Source organism: Epinephelus fuscoguttatus, linkage group LG12 (assembly GCF_011397635.1).
Source record: "Epinephelus fuscoguttatus linkage group LG12, E.fuscoguttatus.final_Chr_v1".
In the NCBI taxonomy this organism is placed as follows: Eukaryota; Metazoa; Chordata; class Actinopteri; order Perciformes; family Serranidae; genus Epinephelus; species Epinephelus fuscoguttatus.
This window is the reverse complement of record NC_064763.1, coordinates 30,209,556-30,232,665: the sequence shown is the minus strand read 5'-3', so window position 1 is coordinate 30,232,665 and position 23,110 is coordinate 30,209,556. Positions and strand designations below refer to the sequence as shown.

Sequence of the window (23,110 nt, the reverse complement as noted above, 5' to 3'; positions counted from 1 at the left end):
TCGGACCTCCAGCCGCCCGCCTCCACCTTGATTAAACGCTGAAAATAAAATAAAAGAGGGAGACAAGTTTTTCCTATTTTATCTTATTTTGTTTTATTTCTCCCTCTCCTCTCGCTGGAACCGTCGGACCTCCCGCCTCCCACTCCCGTCTCAAATATGGAGGTCTCCCTCTCTGCTGAGCACGCCCAGCCTGTTAAATAGCCTGTAACAACTGTGTGACACAAACTCAGTGCTTTGGTCATTAAATAATGTCGGGCTCGGTTCAGGTTCGGACAGAAATATGCGGCCCGTGCCGCACTCTACACACAAATACACGGAAAACCGGACGTTATCATCAGTTTATAAAAACCCCCCAGGACGCCCCGGACGGGACGTGAAAAGTGGACATGTCTGGGCAAAAGAGGGTGTATGGTCAGCCTAATCTAAAGCAACACCACCCAAGTTTGAACGTTAACTGGCAAGACTAGAAAAAGCAATCTGGTGCAAACTATGATATCATCGTCGTTTAAAAAGAAAGTGCGTTTCCCTGACCATCGCGCTAACCAACGCCATTGGAGTTGAGTAAAATTGTTTAAGCTGCACTTCAGATATAAGCATGTTTTGTTTACTGCACTTTAACAAAGTGGAAAAGCTAAGTAAGTTCCTAGTAAAACTGAATCTGAGCAGGCTTTAAAGCTGACCAGCTGCACTATACTTTTTATTTTAATTGAGTAAAATTGTTTAAGCAGAAATTTATATTTATATTTTTCATTCAAAAAATGTGTTAAAAAACAGCAGGATTTCATTTTTTACTTTTATATTTCTATTTTCATTCAAACAATGTGAAAAAGCAGGATTTTATATATATTTGTTTCATTCAAAAATTGTGTAAAAAGAGTTAACTGCTGTGGTGGCATGTTTTAATAAGGCTACCAATAAGTAAAAGATATTTAATAGTTGTCTATTTTTTTCACTACTGGACCGAAAAAAAAACCGAACTGTGACTTGTGTACCGAGGTACGTACTGAACCGTGATTTTTGTGTACCGTTACACCTCTAATTGTAACCTGGGTTCTCTGAGTGAGGAGATTATCTCCCAAGGCTCAAGGCTGCTCGGAACCCGTTCCAATCAATGTAAATTAGTGGGTGCATGCGCAAGGTGGGGTTTTTATAGCCTGGTGCATGTGGGCGTGTCTTAAAGTGGCATGTCTTAAAGATTAATTTTCCATGTCCATTACCCCAGATGGGGATAATTCCCATAGTTATGATATGACTACTGGGTGGGGGGGATAATCTCCTCACTCAGAGAACCAAGGTTACAATGTAACCAAATGTTTTGAGTTTTGCTCTTGTTAAACGTGGTCCCCTAGTCATCAGTAAATCAAAGTGTTTGTTCTTCTCACATGCCTCCATACAGATTTATCAAAGGGAGTCTGAGAATAAACAAAATAAAACATGTGTTAATATCGGCAAAACATTTCACAGATGGAGAGAAGATGTTGCCAATAGTTAAGCCTTCTGCTAACCGGAGCCAAAGGCTCCCAGCTGCTGCTTCAAGTTTACGTTTATGTAGCTCACGTTAGTGAGACCTTCAAATCACAGCGTGTTCTCTGTCTAACCGCCCACCGCTGCAGACCACCTCATCAGGAGGAGAGCACTCAGCAGATCTGGTGACTGACCCCCAGTCAGAGGCCACACCCCAACTCTTGTCAGTGCAAACCCTAGCTCTTGGGGACCAGACAGCCCTGACACTCTGATCAGCTGACTGTCTATTGCTGCCATTACACAGGTTAGACCTGTCACTGCATCTTGCCATCAGCCTGCTGTGACACCCGATGCTGGGGGGGGGGTTTGCTTTGGCTGGATTAGAGCTACCACAGACGCTGATTGAAGGTCCGTCTCCCAAAGCTTCTGCCTGCTTTTGTGACCATAGGGTGCTAGCTGGTCAAAGCAGGGCAAGGAGGGACTGAGTGCATGAGCTGTGTGCAACTCCAAATAAAAAAGGATTAAATAAATCAATGTATCAGAAACACTGTAGAAGTGTGTGCATATGCATATGGTAATCTGGTTGGAGGGTCACAGAGAGGGAAGGGGGTGCAGGAGGAGGTTGTATTTTCAGAATCTGCCGTTTTGGTGGTGTTGTTTTAGTCTTCTCCAGATTTCTGCCTACCCCAGCTTTAAGTGTTATCAATCATAACCTGCATGTTTTCCTGCTCATTAGATAAAGACTGATGTTTTGTTTTGCCTGGACAAAACACTAGTCTCCACAGATTAATTTCAGTAAAAGGGCACTGATGGTTACTGTGTTGTTGATCCATATTATTCTTAATTAGAAGACTGTATGTTATCTCTGGAGATCAATGAAGAGAGTATAATTTCCACTGTGCACAGGTCAGACATGCTGACATTCAGTAACTACCATCTGAGTCAGCATCATGTGGAGTCACATTGTGTAAAACGATCATCAACAGAACAGGTGAGCCAACAGCACACTGTATTCTGTCCCGTGTTATATTCATCAATCAGGGTAAACAAATACGGTTTCAATGCCAAATGCACAAGTGTATATATGTCTGTTTGAATTATGTGACTGAAGAGGAAAGTAATAGGATGGATTTTTTTTCTCTCTTTCAGATCAGAGGACTTTTAAACACTGTGGACCGGACATCGTCCTCGAGCACACAGCCTGTTGTGTTTGACTATGTCTTCTCTCAGGACTGTTTCAAATGACTCTGTCATCATTCGTCCTCCAGGCTTCTATATCATTGCATTTGAGACATTTCCCTACCTCAGTTACTACATAATCTTTCTAGCATTTGTCTATGCGGTTACATTAGTGTTCAATACTTTATTGATCTATATAATTGCCTGTGATCACTGCTTACACACTCCAAAATTTCTGGCTGTTGTCAACCTTGCAGTAATTGATATCGGCCTAAACACAAGCACGATTCCCAGCATGATTAAGACATTCCTCTTCAAGGACAACTTTGTTCCATACAATCTGTGTCTGTTACAAATGTTTGTCTACTACACATTTTCGACTTTGGAGTCATATGCACTCACTATACTTGCCTATGACAGATTGATTGCAATATGTTTCCCTCTGCGTCAGAACTTACTCAACACCTCGCAGATCATGTCTTGTATTATAGGCCTGACTTGGGTTTACTGTGTGACACTATTAGCATATGGCACGGCCATCATGACCCGACTGTCTTTTTGCAATTCTGTCAGAGTGTTCAGCTATTTCTGTGACTATGCACCTGTGTTTAGACTCGCCTGTAATGATAACACAATGCAGTGGGCAGTAGGTGCACATTCTAGTATGTTTAATCTGATGGCCCCCTTTAGTTTTGTTATTCTGTCTTATGTCAGCATCCTGGTCACTGTGTTCAGGATGAAATCAGTAAGCAGTCGGATCAAAGCTCTCACCACTTGCATTGAGCACCTAATCCTTGTTGCTGTATTTTACTTTCCTTTAACCATCATTTTCTTCTTAGGGCTTTATGTGCGAGCAATTGACCCCGACCAGCGTGTGCTGAGCCTGTCGCTGGCCTCTTGTCTCCCACCCTGCATCAATCCTATTGTATATTCTCTGAAAATTAAAGAGATCAAAATCAGAGCCCTGGCACTGGTCCACAAAATGAGAAAAAGTTCTTGACAACTTTTCTTTCCACTGTAAAGCAATCTGTGGAGGGTTTTCACATTCTCAGGAAACAGTCTGACTGTGTGTGTGTGTGTGTGTGTGTGTCTATTGTGACATGGCCAATTTTACTTATCCCTCACTGTGGAGCAGAGACAGAAGCGACTGTTTTGTCCGCTGTTTCCACACATTTGCAGTATCACATTATTTATTCCCTATTGTTCAATATGTTTTTCTTAATATTTATCTTTCTTTGATATTCTGCCATTGCGTAAACACCCACCAAATTCAGCAAGTCAATAAAATACTGCTGACTTATGTAGACATAAATGTACTTGTTTACACTGGAATGTAAATGCATGATATTTGTATAGTTGGTTGTTCTGGCTCTTTCTGCATGTGTTACCTGACACAATCCAATTTGAAACACTTTATTATATTGTATTTCACAGTTACATCACTAATAAATTGTCTGATTAAACAGACGGTCTCATCATTGTGTTTACTGGAGGTGCTGGAAGAGCTTTTAAGTCAGTGTGCTGCTTGTTTCTCATCAGAAATGTATTTATCGAACTAAGTTCAGCCAAGCTAGCTCCCAGTCAGTGTTTTATTTGTATTAGTCATGGTTGAATTTGGGAGACAAAGATTTATATGAAACAGGTGTATCACCATGTGAGTCTACTGTTGTGACACGACAATCAGCTCTGATCATTTGTTAATCACCTCATTGTGCAATATACAGAAAATCAAATAACATGTTACTGTGTAGACTGGTGAAACTTAACTTGTTATTTCAGTATAGGGACTCTTGGAGGAAAGCTGGCAGTACACAGGGGCCCCAATCTCACATCCATTTCTCACCAAATGGGAGTCTGCACGTCCTGCTAATAGATGCAGGTGAGATTAATTAGGCTGAGGTTTAAACAGTAAGAAGTTTATTTGTTACAAGCAGGGTCATTAACCTGCATTCTCAGATGATGAAATCTCAAACTAGGTTCATTAGAAAGACTCCTTCTGTCCTTCTGCCTGGAGTCATTATGCACTGTGAGATGATGACTGTGTCCTCAGAGAGGATGATGCTTTAGACTTCTTTAGTTTTTCACAAACTTTGAGTCATACAAGATTTTTTTTCCCATGCTATAAACACCAAGGCCCTGAGTCCTTCTTAACATTAAATCAAATATCTAAACAGAAATTTGGTGTGATAATTTTGGTGTGAAATGGCTAGTGGGCAGGCTGAAGTGTGTTTGCAACCCAGTCGCCAGAATAAATATTGGCATGCTGCGCTTCTGTAAATCACAGATATGTTACATTTGTACATTTCATATGTAGCAGATATGTTGCAATATATTATTCATAGATATTGTTGTGACAGTGCTGTGGATAACGTGTGGTTAGGTTTATGCACAAAAAACACAACGTTTTGGCTTGAGGGAATACTTCACCCACAAAATGACCATTCATAAATCAATTAGTCATGCCGTGTCACTTTGAATTCATGAAGAAAACACTGTTTTACTGGCATACCACCACAGAAAACAGCAAACATATTGATTTATTGGTTAATTTGGGACCACGTTTAACAAATACAAATCTATATGAAAACATCCATTTACAAACTGTCACACAAATCGTGCAGTATGATCCAAGTCTCATTTATCCAGTAGTATGCTCAGTGCTTCCCAAGCACATTCATTTTCGCAAAAACCTTACTAATTAACATGAAAGTGAAAGTAAAGCATGTCTATGCTCTCTTGAAAGCCAGAATCCTCATGGTGCACAACTAACCAGATTGATGCACTGACACGTGCAGCCACAGAGGTGCTCTGCTCTGGTACCTGCAGGGGCTGCTCAAGGTGGGAAAATCACGTTCGACCGTTAGAGCCGTGGTGGCAGCTATCAAGACAGATCATACAGGGGATAAGAGGCTTGCAGATGGTGACTGCAGCCTCATCTCTCAGTTCCTAGAGGATGCACAGAAGCTTGCACTGCACACCAGGAGTCCAGCCATTCCAACGTGGGACCTTGGTCAAGTGCTGGCCACCCTGCAGCGGGAGTCTTTTGCCCCTCTCCAGTCAGTCTTTTCTCTTGGCAGTGATGTCAGCCAAAAGAGTTGGGGAACTGCATGCTCTGTCAGTGGATGAGAGCTGTTGTCGGTTCCTGCTGGATGATGCTGGTGTCATGCTGCGCCCAAACCCGGCATTCCTGCCAAAAGTAATCACAGACTTTCATTTGAATCAGTTGGTGGAGTTGCGACCCTACATCCCCCCTAAGGAGGGTGGTGAGGGTCAAGAAGACTCAAATCTCTGTCCTGTTAGTGTCCTGAAGGTCTATGTCCAACGCACTGCAGTGTTCAGAAGGACAGGCCAACTCTTTGTTTGCTTTAAGGCCCAGTGCCAGGGCCAGCCAGTGTCAAAGGCGAGTCTGTCTCACTGGGTCATGGACACAATTCAGCAGGCATACAGAGGGGCGGGCATACCAGTACTAGCGACACACCCGCTGAGGATAAAACTCTGGTTATTGGCAGCTCTATTCTGAGGAACGTGAAGTTAGCAACACCAGTGGCCATAGTCAGATGTATCCCTGGGGCCAGAGCGGGCGACATTGAATCTAATTTAAAACTGCTGGCTAAAGCTAAACGTAGATTCAGTAAGATTGATATTCATGTCGGCGTCAATGACACCCGGTTACGCCAATCGGAGGTCACTAAAATTAATGTTGCCTCAGTGTGTGAATATGCCAAAACGATGTCGGACTCCATAGTTTTCTCTGGACCCCTCCCAAATCTGACAGTGATGACATGTTTAGCCGCATGTCATCATTTAATCGCTGGCTGTCCAGGTGGTCTCCAGCAAACGATGAGGGTTTCGTTAATAATTGGCAAACTTTCTGGGGAAAACCTGGTCTTATTAGGAGAGACGACATTCATCCCACTTTGGATGGAGCTGCTCTCATTTCTAGGAACCTGGCAAACTTTATTAGTAATTTAAATCCCTGACAACCCAGAGTTGAGACCAGGACTCAGAGTCGCAGTCCTATACGCCTCTCTGAGCTTCTAGATCAGTTACCCAACCATAGTTTTAATAGTTTTATACAAACGGTGTCTGTCCCCCGACCACCTAAATTATTTAAATCTAAAATTAAACAAAGAGGAGTTTTGCATAACAACCTCATAAAAATTAAAACCTCTTCTGTGACAGAAATACAAAACAGGAGAATTAAATGCGGACTGTTAAATATCAGGTCTCTATCATCTAAAGCAGTGTTAGTAAACGAATTAATATCAGATAATCATATTGATTTACTCAGTCTCACTGAAACCTGGCTGTGTCCAGATGAATATGTTAGTCTAAATGAGTCCACTCCTCCCAGTCATAGTAATACCCACATTCCTCGAGGCAGCGGCCGAGGAGGGGGAGTTGCAGCCATTTTTAACTCTAGTCTGTTAATCAGCCCTAAACCTAAACTAGATTATAATTCATTTGAAAGCCTCGTTCTTAGTCTTTTACATCCGACCTGGAAAATCTCACAGCCACTTTTATTTGTTATAGTATACCGTGCTCCTGGCCCGTATTCTGAATTTGTATCTGAATTCTCAGAGTTTTTATCCAGTTTAGTTCTTAAATCAGATAAAGTTATTATTGTAGGCAATTTTAACATTCATGTTGATGTTGATAATGACTCCCTGGCTACCGCATTTATCTCATTATTAGACTCCATTGGCTTCAGTCAGGGTGTACATGAACCCACTCATTGTTTTAACCATACCCTCGATCTAGTTCTCACGTATGGAATTGAAATTGATAACCTAAAAGTCTTTCCACAGAATCCCTCGCTATCGCATCATTATCTGATTACTTCTGACTTTTTACTCGATTACACGCCACTCAGCAACAGTTACTATACTAGATGTTTATCAGATAGTGCTGTCGCAAAATTTAAGGAAAAGATTACTCCGTCGTTAAATTCAATACCAAGTCCTTCAGTAACAGAGGTTTCCCGTACCAACTTTGATCATTTTGTCGATAGCGCCGCTGGACGAATCTCGTTTAATATGGACAGACAGTCTCAAAACTTATAAGAGGGGCCTCCGCAATGCCAGAGCAAACTATTACTCAGCATTAATGGAAGACAATAAGAACAACCCCAGGTTTCTTTTCAGCACTGTAGCCAGGCTGACTGAGAGTCAAAGCTCTATTGAGCCTTGTATTCCCCTAGCCCTTAGCAGTAATGATTTTATGAGCTTTTTTAATGACAAAATTCTAACTATTAGAGGCAAAATTCATGACCTCCTGTCCTCAGATAGTACCTATCTAACCTCAAACACAGCTGTAAAACCTAATATATATTTAGATTGCTTCTCCCCAATTTCTCTTCAAGAATTGAATGTAGTGATTTCTTCATCCAAATCATCAACGTGTCTCTTAGACCCCATCCCAACTAGGCTACTTAAGGAGGTCTTTCCTTTAGTTAACACTCATATATTAGATATGATCAATATATCCTTATTAACAGGCTATGTACCACAGTCTTTTAAGATAGCTGTAATTAAACCTCTACTAAAAAAGCCCACCCTGGATCCAGAGGTGTTAGCCAACTATAGACCAATATCTAATCTTCCCTTTATGTCAAAGATCCTTGAGAAAGTAGTCGCAGACCAGCTGTGTGATTTTCTCCAGGATAATAATTTATTTGAGGAACTTCAGTCAGTCAGATTTAGAGTGCATCATAGCACTGAGACAGCACTAGTCAAAATTACAAATGACCTTCTGATTGCTTCAGACAAAGGACTTGTCTCTGTACTTGTTTTATTCGATCTTAGTGCAGCATTTGACACAATTGACCATCAAATTCTACTGCTGAGACTGGAACACTTAATTGGCCTAAAAGGTTCTGCACTGAGCTGGTTTAAATCTTATTTATCTGATCGTTTTCAGTTTGTTGACGTTCATAATGAATCATCCTCACGTACCAAAGTTTGTTTTGGAGTTCTGCAAGGTTCTGTGCTCGGACCAATCCTATTTACTCTATATATGCTTCCTTTAGGTAACATCATTAGAAATCACTCTATAAATTTCCATTGTTATGCGGATGATACTCAGTTGTATTTATCAATGAAGCCAGAAGAAAGTAATCAATTAACTAAACTCCATAACTGCCTCAAAGACATAAAAACTTGGATGAGCACCAATTTCCTGATGCTAAATTCAGATAAAACTGAAGTTATTGTTCTTGGCCCCAAACAACTCAGAGACTCTTTATCTGATGACATAGTTTCTCTAGATGGCATTGCTCTGGCCTCTAGCACTACCGTAAGAAACCTCGGAGTAATATTTGATCAAGATTTGTCTTTTAATTGTCATTTAAAACAAACCTCACGGACTGCATTTTTTCATCTGCGTAATATTGCGAAAATTAGGCCTATCCTGACCCGAAAAGATGCAGTAAGTCTCTAGTAAGTCCTTAAAAACTCTCCAGCTAATTCAGAATGCAGCAGCACGTGTTCTAACAGGAACTAAGAAACGAGATCATATTTCTCCTGTTTTAGCTTCTCTGCACTGGCTCCCTGTAAAATCCAGAATTGAATTTAAAATCCTACTGTTAACTTATAAAGCTCTAAATGGTCAAGCTCCGTCATATCTTAGAGAGCTCATAGTGCCATATTATCCCACCAGAACACTGCGCTCTGAGAACGCAGGGTTACTCGTGGTCCCTAAAGTCTCCAAAAGTAGATCAGGAGCCAGAGCCTTCAGCTATCAGGCTCCTCTCCTGTGGAATCATCTTCCTGTTACGGTCCGGGAGGCAGACAGCGTCTCCACATTTAAGACTAGACTTAAGACTTTTCTCTTTGATAAAGCTTAAAGTTAGGGCTGGCTCAGGCTTGCCCTGTACCAGCCCCTAGTTAGGCTGACTTAGGCCTAGTCTGCCGGAGGACCCCCCCATAATACACCGGGCACCTTCTCTCCTTCTCTCTCTCTCTCTCTCTCGTATCCTATTACTGCATCTAGCTAACCCGGCCATTCTGGATGTCACTAACTCGGCTTCTTCTCCGGAGCCTTTGTGCTCCACTGTCTCTCAGATTAACTCATATCGCAGCGGTGCCTGGACAGCGTGACGTGTGTGGTTGTGCTGCTGCCGTGGTCCTGCCAGATGCCTCCTGCTGCTGCTGCCATCATTAGTCATTAGTCATACTTCTACTGTTATTATACACATATGACTATTGTCACACATGTATACTGCCAGATATTAATACATATTTTCAACATATTGTACCACAGTAGCCAGATCTATAACTATAATATTATTACTTTCAATAATGTTGTTGTAAGCTACTGTTATTACCTGCATCTCTCTCTCTCTCTCTCTCTCTCTCTCTCTCTCTCTCTGTGTCTCATTGTGTCATACGGATTACTGTTAATTTGTTATGCTGATCTGTTCTGTATGACATCTAATGCACGTCTGTCCGTCCTGGAAGAGGGATCCCTCCTCAGTTGCTCTTCCTGAGGTTTCTACCGTTTTTTTTTCCCCCGTTAAAGGGTTTTTTTGGGGAGTTTTTCCTTATCCGCTGTGAGGGTCATAAGGACAGAGGGATGTCGTATGCTGTAAAGCCCTGTGAGGCAAATTGTGATTTGTGATATTGGGTTTTATAAATAAAATTGATTGATTGATTGATTGATTGATTGATAGTGGGTATGCACACTTAACACGAGGTGTAGCTATCTCGTGGGCCTTGTGGCATGGTGCCGCCCTCTCGGAGGTCTGTGCACCTGCTGGTCAAGTCCATCCACATTTGCCAGATATTACTGCTTGAATGTGGCTGCTGGAACCTCCTTTGGGGAGCGTGTGCTGGGGGCCACCACACAGTAAGCCATGCCCCTGCCCCCCCATGCCCACCCTGGGTGATGTCATGTTGTCAGTGGCCTGGCAGCAGGCTGGCTAACTGGGCGGTCTTTCTTGCACCCAACCCCTGCGTCTGGTGAGGTTAGGCATGCTTATGGTACACAGTGTCTGGTGGTGTCACTGACCATTGAAGGTGCAAGATTGTTGTACATTTGTTTAAGCCCAGTGGTGTTTTTTCATATCCACACTTATTGGGTATTTTCTGTTGTTAATGCACCTGGTGGTGGGTACGTCTCTTTCAAAAACCGGGGGGGCACTTGTGAACCTGTATCTGCTCTGTTTCCTGGGGCCCCTCGCGGTGTGTGTTAAGGGGTTCCCTTAGTTATGATAAAACTACTGGGTGGGGAGATAATCTCGATTCGATAGCAAACATTCGGTTACATTGTAACTAGGGCCATAACAGTACATGTATTTGTGTCGAACCGTTCGGTACACGACTTTCGGTTCGGCACGACCCTGTACCGAATTACTGGGCGCAGGGTATTATTTTATTTTATTTTGTTTTATTTTAATTCCGTTTTTGCGAGCCGAACCACTTAAAATATCTAGTTCCCCGATGGACATAATTGAGTGACGGACCGAGTCCGACCATAAATCTCCGCCTTCACTTTGTGCAGCGCATTCTCGCATTTTGACAACATGGCAAGTAAGCCTGACAAAGCTGAAGACCCACCCGCAAACCTTAAGTCCTCCATTTGGGAACACTTTGGTTTCAGGGCAAAATACAAAGATGGAAATAAACAAGTGGACAAGACAAAAGCAGTGTGCGGACACTGCAGAAGAGCAGTCGGGTATGTACTTGGAAACACGTCCAACATGCTAACGCATCTAAAGTAGGGTGACCATATTTTGATTTCCAAAAAAGAGGACATTCAGCCGGCCACGACATAGCCTACATAAATGATAGCCGCAGCTTACTCAAAGATGCCTTATCATTTTAATATATTTAAAATTTATATGTATGGATAGAAAATTCAGTTATATTACAAAATAATATCTCTCAAAGACAGAAATTCAGATAGGCCCCAATAGGGGACACATACACACACTAGAGTGTGGCGATCCGAGCCCGACGGTACCCGACAGGTCGGGCTGGGTTTGGTCAAAAATGTAGCTAGAAATTGTATTCGGGCTCGGGTCGGATTCGGTCAGCTTTCAGTGAAAATGTAGTGTAAAAATAAATAAAATCCTAATGTCTGTCCTGTTTGTTGCTTGGGCTCTGTTATTTACATGACAACACCTGAACATAACACACACAGACACACACTGGCTGTTTGTTTCTACCTCTCTCCTCGCTGGAAGTCTCGGACCTCCAGCCGCCCGCCTCCACCTTGATTAAACGCTGAAAATAAAATAAAAGAGGGAGACAGGTTTTTCCTATTTTATCTTATTTTGTTTTATTTCTCCCTCTCCTTTCGCTGGAACCGTCGGACCTCCCGCCTCCCACTCCCGTCTCAAACATGGAGGTCTCCCTCTCTGCTGAGCACGCCCAGCCTGTTAAATAGCCTGTAACAACTGTGTGACACAAACTAAGTGCTTTGGTCATTAAATAATGTCGGGCTCGGTTTGGGTTCAGACAGAAATATGCGGCCCGTGCCGCACTCCACACACAAACACACGGAAAACCGGACGTTATCATCAGTTTATAAAAACCCCTCGGACGCCCCAGACGGGACGTGAAAAGTGGACATGTCTGGGCAAAAGAGGACGTATGGTCAGCCTAATCTAAAGCGACACCACCCAAGTTTGAATGTTAACTGGCAAGACTAGAAAAAGCAATCTGGTGCAAACTATGATATCATCGTCGTTTAAAAAGAAAGTGCGTTTCCCTGACCGTCGCGCTAAAGAAATAACCAACGCCATTGGAGTTGAGTAAAATTGTTTAAGCTGCACTTCAGATATAAGCATGTTTTGTTTACTGCACTTTAACAAAGTGGGAAAGCTAAGTAAGTTCCTAGTAAAACTGAATCTGAGCAGGCTTTAAAGCTGACCAGCTGCACTATACTTTTTATTTTAATTGAGTAAAATTGTTTAAGCAGAAATTTATATTTATATTTTTCATTCAAAAAATGTGTTTAAAAAACAGCAGGATTTTATTTTTCACTTTTATATTTCCATTTTCATTCAAACAATGTGAAAAAGCAGGATTTTATATATATTTGTTTCATTCAAAAATTGTGTAAAAAGAGTTAACTGCTGTGGTGGCATGTTTTAATAAGGTTACCAATAAGTAAAAGATATTTAATAGTTGTCTATTTTTTTCACTACTGGACCGAAAAAAAAACCGAACTGTGACTTGTGTACCGAGGTACGTACTGAACCGTGATTTTTGTGTACCGTTACACCTCTAATTGTAACCTGGGTTCTCTGAGTGAGGAGATTATCTCCCAAGGCTCATGGCTGCTCGGAACCCGTTCCAATCAATGTAAATTAGTGGGTGCATGCGCAAGGTGGGGTTTTTATAGCCTGGTGCATGTGGGCCACGTAAAGTGGCGTATCTTAAAGATTAATTTTCCATGTCCATTACCCCAGATGGGGATAATTCCCATAGTTATGATATGACTACTGGGTGGGGGGGATAATCTCCTCACTCAGAGAACCAAGGTTACAATGTAACCAAATGTTTTGAGTTTTGCTCTTGTTAAACGTGGTCCCCTAGTCATCAGTAAATCAAAGTGTTTGTTCTTCTCACATGCCTCCATGAAAAAGAGCAAAGTTTTCTACACAAATTTAAGGTAACATGGCATGACTAATGGATTTAAGAAGAGTCATTTGTGGCTGAACAAAGACAGATTTATCAAAGGGAGTCTGAGAATAAACAAAATAAAACACGTGTTAATATAAAACATTTCACAGATGGAGAGAAGATGTTGCCAATAGTTAAGCCTTCTGCTAACCGGAGCCAAAGGCTCCCAGCTGCTGCTTCAAGTTTACGTTTATGTAGCTCACGTTAGTGAGACCTTCAAATCACAGCGTGTTCTCTGTCTAACCGCCCACCGCTACAGACCACCTCATCAGGAGGAGAGCACTCAGCAGATCTGGTGACTGACCCCCAGTCAGAGGCCACACCCCAACTCTTGTCAGTGCAAACCCTAGCTCTTGGGGACCAGACAGCCCTGACACTCTGCTGGATCAGCTGACTGTCTGTTGCTGCCGTTACACAGGTTAGACCTGTCACTGTATCTTGCCATCAGCCCGCTGTGACACCCGATGCTGGGGGGGAGGGGTTGCTTTGGCTGGATTAGAGCTACCACAGACGCTGACTGAAGGTCCGTCTCCCAAAGCTTCTGCCTGCTTTTGTAACCATAGGGTGCTAGCTGGTCAAAGCGGGGCAATGAGGGACTGAGTGCATGAGCTGTGTGCAACTCCAAATAAAAAAGGATTAAATAAATCAATGTATCAGAAACACTGTAGAAGTGTGTGCATATGCATATGGTAATCTGGTTGGAGGGTCTTAGCACAGAGAGGGAAGGGGGTGCAGGAGGAGGGTGTATTTTCAGATTCTGCCGTTTTGGTGGTGTTGTTTTAGTCTTCTCCAGATTTCTGCCTACCCCAGCTTTAAGTGTTATCAATCATAACCTGCATGTTTTCCTGCTCATTAGATAAAGACTGATGTTTTGTTTTGCCTACTCCTTAAAGACAAAACACTACTCTCCACAGATTAATTTCAGTAAAAGGGCACTGATGGTTACTGTGTTGTTGATCCATATTATTCTTAATTAGAAGACTGTATGTTATCTCTGGAGATCAATGAAGAGGGTATAATTTCCACTGTGCACAGGTCAGACATGCCGACATTCAGTAACTACCATCTGAGTCAGCATCATGTGGAGTCACATTGTGTAAAACGATCATCAGCAGAACAGGTGAGCCAACAGCACACTGTATTCTGTCCCGTGTTATATTCATCAATCAGGGTAAACAAATATGGTTTCAATGCCAAATGCACAAGTGTATATATGTCTGTTTGAATTATGTGACTGAAGAGGAAAGTAAGAGGATGTATTTTTTTTCTCTCTTTCAGATCAGAGGACTTTTAAACACTGTGGACCGGACATCGTCCTCGAGCACACAGCCTGTTGTGTTTGACTATGTCTTCTCTCAGGACTGTTTCAAATGACTCTGTCATCATTCGTCCTCCAGGCTTCTATATCATTGCATTTGAGACATTTCCTACCTCAGTTACTACATAATCTTTCTAGCATTTGTCTATGCGGTTACATTAGTGTTCAATACTTTATTGATCTATATAATTGCCTGTGATCACTGCTTACACACTCCAAAATTTCTGGCTGTTGTCAACCTTGCAGTAATTGATATCGGCCTAAACACAAGCACGATTCCCAGCATGATTAAGACATTCCTCTTCAAGGACAACTTTGTTCCATACAATCTGTGTCTGTTACAAATGTTTGTCTACTACACGTTTGTGATTTTGGAGTCATTTGCACTCACTATACTTGCCTATGACAGATTGATTGCAATATGTTTCCCTCTGCATCAGAACTTACTCAACACCTCGCAGATCATGTCTTGTATTATAGGCCTGACTTGGGTTTACAGTGTGGCACTATTAGCATACTGCACGGCCATCATGACCCGACTGTCGTTTTGCAATTCTGTCAGAGTGTTCAGCTATTTCTGTGACTATGCACCTGTGTTTAGACTCGCCTGTAATGATAACACAATGCAGTGGGCAGTAAGTGCACATTCTAGTATGTTTAATCTGATGGCCCCCTTTAGTTTTGTTATTCTGTCTTATGTCAGCATCCTGGTTACTGTGTTCAGGATGAAATCAGTAAGCAGTCGGATCAAAGCTCTCGCCACTTGCACTGAGCACCTAATCATTGTTGCTGTATTTTACTTTCCTTTAATCATCATTTTCTTCTTAGGGCTTTATGTGCGAGCAATTGACCCCGACCAGCGTGTGCTGAGCCTGTCGCTGGCTTCTTGTCTCCCACCCTGCATCAATCCTATTGTATATTCTCTGAAAACTAAAGAGATCAAAATCAGAGCCCTGGCGCTGGTCCACAAAATAAGAAAAAGTTCTTGACAACTTTTCTTTCCACCATAAAGCAATCTGTGGAGGGTGTGTGTGTGTCTGTGTTCATCTGTGTGTGTGTTGTGACAACAAAGGGCCCTTTTTTACTTATCCCTCCGTATTGTTGAATATGATTGCTGGAATATTTATATTTTTTTTGATATTCTGCCATTACATGAACACCCACCAAATTCAGCAAGTCAGTAATATACTGCTGACGTATAATGTATAGACATAAATGTACTTGTTTACATTGGAAAGTAAATATATGATAATTGTATAATTGGTTGCTCCGGCTCTTTCTGCATGTGTTACCTGAAAGAATCCTATTTGAAACACTTTGACTTTATTATATTGTATTTCACATTTTTATTACTCATAAACTGTCTCATTATTGTGTTTACTGGAGGTACTTGCAGAGCTCCCTAAGGAGGGTGGTGAGGGTCAAGACTCTCTGTCCTGTTAGATCCATGAAGTTCTATGTCCAGTGCACTGCAGCTTTCAGAAGGTGTGTTGCTTGTGTCTCATCAGAAATGTGTTTAGCAAACTACAGTAAGTGCAGCCAATCTAGCTGCCAGGCTTCATTGCACCAGAAAGAGGGAACATTGCTTAAATGTTTTGTTCTTCAGTTTATTTCAGGACCTTTAAGATTCTTTAAGAGGAAAGGAGATATGTGGAGAAATGAACTGTACTAGGGCTGAGTGTCACAGCCTTCACTGCTGCTGAGCCTGCAGTCTCTCTTGCTGCGTTTAAATGGAACTCACGACCTCGTGTTTACAACATGGGAAGTCGTGCAAACAAAGCCATGAATTCAGAATTCCATAGAATTTCCACTACGAGGTCTCAGGGGCATTCATACAGTCTTGTCTTGTGTGTGTGAGTGTGACTGTGAGTGGAGACAGGTGTGCTGGAGCCAGAGCGGAGTCCCACCAGCTGCCTCCCATCCTTTAATCAAGCCTCCTACAAAGACTCAGCTTTGCCACATCCGCCTTGCCAGATTGTACCTCCTCAGTCAGTCTCTGTTTCCAGGCTTTCTAGTGAAAGTTTGCTCCTTACTTGTGTTCACTCATTAATTCTGGTTCTCTAAATGCAGTCCCATCTGCTCAGCTACAGTCCCTTTGTCTCATCAGCCCTGCTCGCCTGTCTGGGACCTCTGCTCACCCCAGCTACTCCTCAGATTGTGTCCTGGACCTGCTCAGGTCTGCCTCCCACTCCTTGGACTCTCTGCTAGACACAATAAGCCAGTCATCCCTACTGCCCAGCTCTGCTCCCGTTACCCTGCAATAAATTCTTATTTATTCTAACTCCTTAGCCTTACCCCCTTGTGTCTTGCATTTGGATTTACCAGCTTGCCTAAACAATCTGAACTGTGGGTGTTCATCACATTAACACTTTCTAGGATGAATATTTTAAGCCGTTTGGCATTTGTATAAAAAAGTAAAACTGGATCATATTTCTACAGACACGGGATGGATGAATATTACCTGCTTAAACAGGGACATTTTGTGCTGTTTTCAGCGTAGTGTTCAGAGAAAATATGGGCAGAGAGATATTGATATGCATAAATAGAGCCTGCCAACGATCCCTGGCACTGAAAGTGCAAGGAACATGTTGTTTAGAGATTATTGTTTTTCTACCGCCCCATCACATTTTTGAGGGGCTTCGCATGCTCGAAAACCCATGACAATTGGCATATTAATCGGCACAGGCAAAAATTATAAAGTTCTGCAGTGGCTGGGCTTCAGCATAGCCAGTGGGCTCTATAGCACCCCTGGGTTGGGCTTAAGTTTCTTAGATGTTCACAAATTTCAATTTAGCGCATTAATTTTCATTTTACATACACATATTTGCGGGCTTTAGGATGCATAAAAAGTCACATTGCACCCATGTTTAAAGTTGTAACTATTTGGTAGTGTAACTGGGTTTGGGTGGGGCACATCGGCTATAAAGTGCTCCCTAACTACGTTCAGCGTTGCTATACAAGAAAACTTGCTGCACACATTGAGCCTTGTCAAAATACGGCGATTTAGTGGACTCCATAGCGCCTCCTAATGTGCAGAAGGCCTTAGTTGGAATAATGTGCTTGATATTCATGAAATTTGGAGGGTACATTGCCCTCATAAGTTTGAACATATTTTTCATTGGGTTTCATTAGCTCCACCCACCTGAAAGTCAGCCATTTTGAATTTTGTGTTTTTCATTTATTTTACACAAACTCTGTCAAACCACCGAGAGGGTTTTTTAAGAAATCTGGATGATATAACTCTCCAACTAATGTGACGCTTAATTGTGGAGGTACTGTAGATAGCTTGAAAGATGATGCCATAGGTCATATGGCAACACACCATTTTAGGCACTTTACAGGTATGGAACTTCACAAAACTCCAGGATTCAACAGATTCTATCTCAGAGATGGGCAGTAGAATCTAAAGATCTTCATGATGACAAACTGCGACGCTATTGTGTTTTCATAGCATGGCGCACCAGTGGCCACTGCTGAATTTCAACATGACACAGGAAGCTGTTGTCAGTTAACTTTAGATGGTCCACTCTGCCCAAAATTTCACATGCTAGATAAGAGTCCAGGCCCGAAGACATCTACATATCCATAATGACATAGGGTCATAGCACCACCCACTGAAAACAGGAAGTAAGCCTTATGTGAGAGAGATCATCAGACTAAATGAAATGTACATTGTGTGGTCGACACATGATATACAGCAACATGACATATGATCAGTGTGGGACACAGGGAGTGGTACACAATTTGAAATATGAAATTTCCAGTACCACGCACACCAAGCAGAAGATGCCATTGAATTCCTGCATGCAGTGTCTGACTTTCATGAAAATGCACAGCAGCAACAAGAGTCCTTCTATTACCCCAAGCAGTGCCTAATTGCCTGTACATTGCTACCTGCCACTTTAATTGTTCCTGATTTTGTCCCTTACTATAAGGTGACCCAGTTACTGCACAAACCTGGTAAAAAGAATCTATCAGGCTAAAATCAATGTGTAGCAAAACCATAAAGTCAAAGCCTACCATTACCAACATCATGCAAGTGGTTCAGTGAGCTGAGAGCGACCATGTCATCAATAGCTTTTACTCTACATCCATCAATGATTCAAATGAGCTCCATGTTAGCATGAATGAAATAATTTCTAATAAAATATTTACTGAAAAAAGAAGTGTAATTTAAACCTTAGTTTTAAAAACTAGAATAGCAAGAAGAGAACTGCATAAAAAGCTCACAATGAATACAGTACCCACTGGTAAATTGAGTTTAAAGTCTGAATAGAAGTTAGTGTTTGTAAATCCTTTAGGACGGTCTACAGTTTATAAAACAAAGCGGAACTAGCAGGTTAAAGCTTAAACACATGATCTGATTAACAAAAGGGAGTCAGGGGACACTTAGTGAAGACTTCTGAAAGCAGGTGTAAGTTGAATGAATTGACAGCTGCACACAAACACAAAATGCACACCCACTCCAGTTTCCCTCCGTTTTTAATTGTCATTATTCCTAATAGGTGCAACTGAGACTAATTAGTGTGACGTTTATACAGTAAAAGGTTTGTTTGTTAAAGTTGAGGTCATTAACCAAAACTCTCTGGTGATGGCAACTGGGCTCATTACAACTAATATGTTGTGGCTCATGACTGTGTGTTTAATGATAATACATCCTTTGGGAACAGGACATTAAAGTTGTTTGTTACTGTTTACACACTTTGCACAAACATGGTGAAAACAAATTGAACAAATTAACGAGTGTAGATGATCCTCAGCTCACAATTATTAAACTCTGTCTGCTGTCTGCTCAGAGGTCGTGGAGGTCATTGTGTGTATAGAAGTATAATGCTTACTTGGCTCTAAATTATGCAGCGCTTAGCATAGACAAGTTTACTAGACTATGGTTTTCTGACGACTCACAAGTGCCTCAACAAAACAAAAATTTAAAATAATAATCAGCCTCTTACCTCTGACACCGACACAATAAAGGTACAAATAGGTGATAATTCATTATTACTGTTTACAGACATTCAGTTTAATTGTACAACCGCTGGCTTGTTTTATACATGTATGTGATTTTCCCAACATTTGAATGATCATGACATAGAGAATATTGATATTTGAAAGACATTCTTACCATAATTTTGATAGTAATACAGTAAAACCTGTGGTACCCAACCTACATTCTTAATTAAGAGAGGTTTAGTTTGTCTTGATCAAAGATTATTTATTAAGCAACGTGTTTTATCCATGACCTATCACCTTTTCTTTTCATTCTTCTTTATTTTATTTTACTAAGCTTTCATTCATATTTAAATCATCAGTCGAATAATAACTGAATGCTTGTTTTGGATGTTGGATAAGTTAAATCAAAAATAAATAACCTGTATGTACTCCTACTCTCCAAGGATCAAATTAACATAATTGATCAGGTATTGCACTATGACTTTGTTAGACTTAATTGAGAGTTGCCTCCTGATTGATCCCTGGGGATCAGTCAGAGTAGTATATATGGACAGAGTGTCCGACATGCAGCCATCCGCGTGCAGCTTTTAGAGTCAGCATCACGTGTCAGTGCTAAACAAGTCTTCTCAAAAATCAGGTGAGCATTCGTTGACTTGTAGAACATTAATGCATGAGCCAACTCACTGAGAATGTACTTTACAAATGCTGTTTGGTTCGATTGTGTTTTAACAAAATGGTATGACAGTTGTGCCTTTTGTCTATTAGCTTTAACAGAAGTCTATACTTTAATGTATAATGTGATGTGATTTCCCTGTTCTTTAGACTGGAGAGCATTTAAGCAGAGGCTGACCTCCAACACACAGCTTGTGGAGTTCAACTATGTCTATTTTCAGGACTGTTTTAAATGACTCTGTCATCATTCATCCTCCAGGCTTCTATATCATTGCATTTCAGACATTTCCCTTCATCAGTGTCTATTTCATCTTTCTGGCATTTGTCTATGTGGTTACAGTGCTGTTCAACTGTTTGGTGATCTGTGTAATTGTCTTTAATCATTGTTTACACACTCCAAAGTTTCTGGCTGTTGTCAATCTCGCAGTAATTGATATAGTCCTTAACACATGCCTTATTCCCAACATGATAAAAGCATTTCTTGTCAAGGACAACTTCATTCCATTCAACTTGTGTTTGGTACAAATGTTTGTCTACTATGCTTTTGGGACTTTGGAGTCATATGCACTTGCTATACTTGCCTATGACAGGTTGATTGCAATATGTTTCCCTCTGCGTCACAACTCTGTCAACACACTGCGGAGCATGTCTTGTATTGTTGGCCTGTCTTGGGCTTTTGCTTTGGGAATCATTGCATTTGCCGTGGCTATAATGACTCGACTGTCTTTTTGCCAATCCCTCAAAGTGTTCAGCTATTTCTGTGACTATGCACCTGTGTTTAGACTCGCCTGTAATGATAACACAATGCAGTGGTCTGTGGCCAATTTTCTTACTTTCTTGCTCCTTGTAGGACCCTTTACTTTTATTCTTCTGTCATATACGAGCATCCTGGTGACTGTATTCAGGATGAAATCTTTAGACAGTCGAGTCAAAGCTTTGGCTACTTGTGCTGAGCATATCATCCTTGTTGCTGTATTTTACATTCCTCTCATTACCATTTTTACTATAGGGTTTAATCTGCGTTTAACTGACCCAGACCAGCGTGTGCTGAGCCTGTCACTGGCCTCTTGTATCCCACCCTGCATCAATCCTATTGTATATTCTTTGAAAACTAAAGAGATCAAAATCAGAGTCCTGGCGCTGGTAAGGAAAACTAAAATTGGTACAGACCAACAAAAGAACAAACCTTGGAGGGTTAATAAAAGATCGCATAAGTTCAGGTAGTGGGTCAAAGGGCTACATAGGCTCAGATTGCTTCATTACAACAGGTTTAATATGGGCTTTAAGATGATGTGTTTTGACCCTGCACAGATGTTGTGTCGAAGTCGGTTTTCCCTTACTTCACCTGACCTCAACCCAACGCATTTTTGCATGTGAGGTCTGGATTATGTCTGCAAGATTGTGTTCATATATATATATATATATATATATATATATATATGTATATGTGTATATATATATATATATATATATATATATATATATATATATATATATATATATATATATATATATATATATATATATATATATATATATATATATATATATATATATGTGTATATGTGTATATATATATATATATATATATATATATATATATATATGTATATATATGTGTATATATATATGTGTGTGTGTGTGTGTGTGTGTGTGTGTGTATATGTATATATATATATATATATATATATATATATATATGTGTGTATGTATGTATGTATGTATGTATATGTATGTGTGTATATGTATATATATCAGATAACTTGTCTACCTCCTGATGTTGCTTGTGATGACAAATTTAACTACATTTACAAATTCCAAATGCTTGAACTCCTCTACAATGTTATACTTGCTGAGATGTTCCACTGATTAAAACTACTGAATTATTACTTTAGCAGGGCAGCTATGAGTCAGATCAGTGCATCATGGGGGATGCTCTCAAAGCAGCTGATGTCATCGTATGTCTCACTGATTAATTTGGCACCTGTTTATGATTCCATGTATCCTGCTATCTGATATCATGTGGTGTCACCATGCAGCCCCGTCTCCTAAAAAGTGTACCTTTTTTTCTCTTCACCACAGGGAAATTATTATACCTGTTTATGTTTAACCTAAAAGCACTTAAGTTGTGTAAAGATCATCTAAGTAGACTAAAAACATCATCATATGTGTCAAAAAATGGTCAAAATGTTTGAAATAAAAATAAATGAGACTACAGCTACAACTGTCTCTCTACTTTTTTGCTTTGGAAGAGTTTCTGCACTTGGGAACCATCAATTGTCTGTCTGAAAATGAATTCTCATTTCAGTGGCTCTGTTTGCTCTGTTAAGATCTCTATTACGTTGATGTTTGTTTAAATAAGAAATAAAAATAGTGAGGGATACTACAGTCACTTTTTCTTTAACCTTTATGAATCACATCATTTAGCACACTGGTCTTCATATTTGATAAGAGATAGCCTAAATATGCAATGTTTTTTTGTTTGTTAAGGTTTTTTTAGTTTCTAAATGTCAAACATTGTAAAATAGACTGTGAAATAATTTTCCCGAGTTGGCCCATTTGAACATACAACATTTTCATAGCAGGCTATAAGCATATAGTATATTCTACAGGCTGCATGAACTACAGGCACTGTAGACAGGTATGCAATGTAGAACATCATACTGTACAACACATTAAGTCAGGGGTGTCAAACTTATTTTAGTTCATGGGCCACATACAGCCCAGTTTGATCTCTAGTGGGCCAGACCAGTAAAACCATTGCATTAAACCTGTAAATAACAAAACCTCCAAATGTTTCCATTTGCTTTAGTGTAAATAAGTCCAAGTACATTCTGAAGACAATCATTCATTGACAAAACAGATGATGAGCAAAGTGCAATTTCAACAATCTAGCTGT

At 40.7% G+C, this 23,110-nt stretch overlaps 2 protein-coding genes and 1 pseudogene across 2 annotated transcripts; all 3 read left to right on the top strand.

The window, feature by feature from the left end:
- Nucleotides 1-2,680: 2,680 nt before the first annotated feature.
- LOC125898634 (olfactory receptor 2AT4-like) lies at nt 2,681-3,643 on the top strand. Its single transcript, XM_049592475.1, has one exon. The coding sequence runs from the start codon at nt 2,681-2,683 to the stop codon at nt 3,641-3,643; it is 963 nt and encodes a 320-aa protein (XP_049448432.1).
- Nucleotides 3,644-14,616: 10,973 nt separating this feature from the next.
- Nucleotides 14,617-15,578, top strand: LOC125898633 (olfactory receptor 2AT4-like; annotated as a pseudogene).
- Nucleotides 15,579-20,347: 4,769 nt separating this feature from the next.
- LOC125898631 (olfactory receptor 1M1-like) lies at nt 20,348-21,435 on the top strand. The gene has a single exon (XM_049592473.1). It carries the CDS (start codon nt 20,419-20,421, stop codon nt 21,433-21,435), a length of 1,017 nt encoding a protein of 338 aa, XP_049448430.1. The 5' UTR covers nt 20,348-20,418.
- Nucleotides 21,436-23,110: the final 1,675 nt, after the last annotated feature.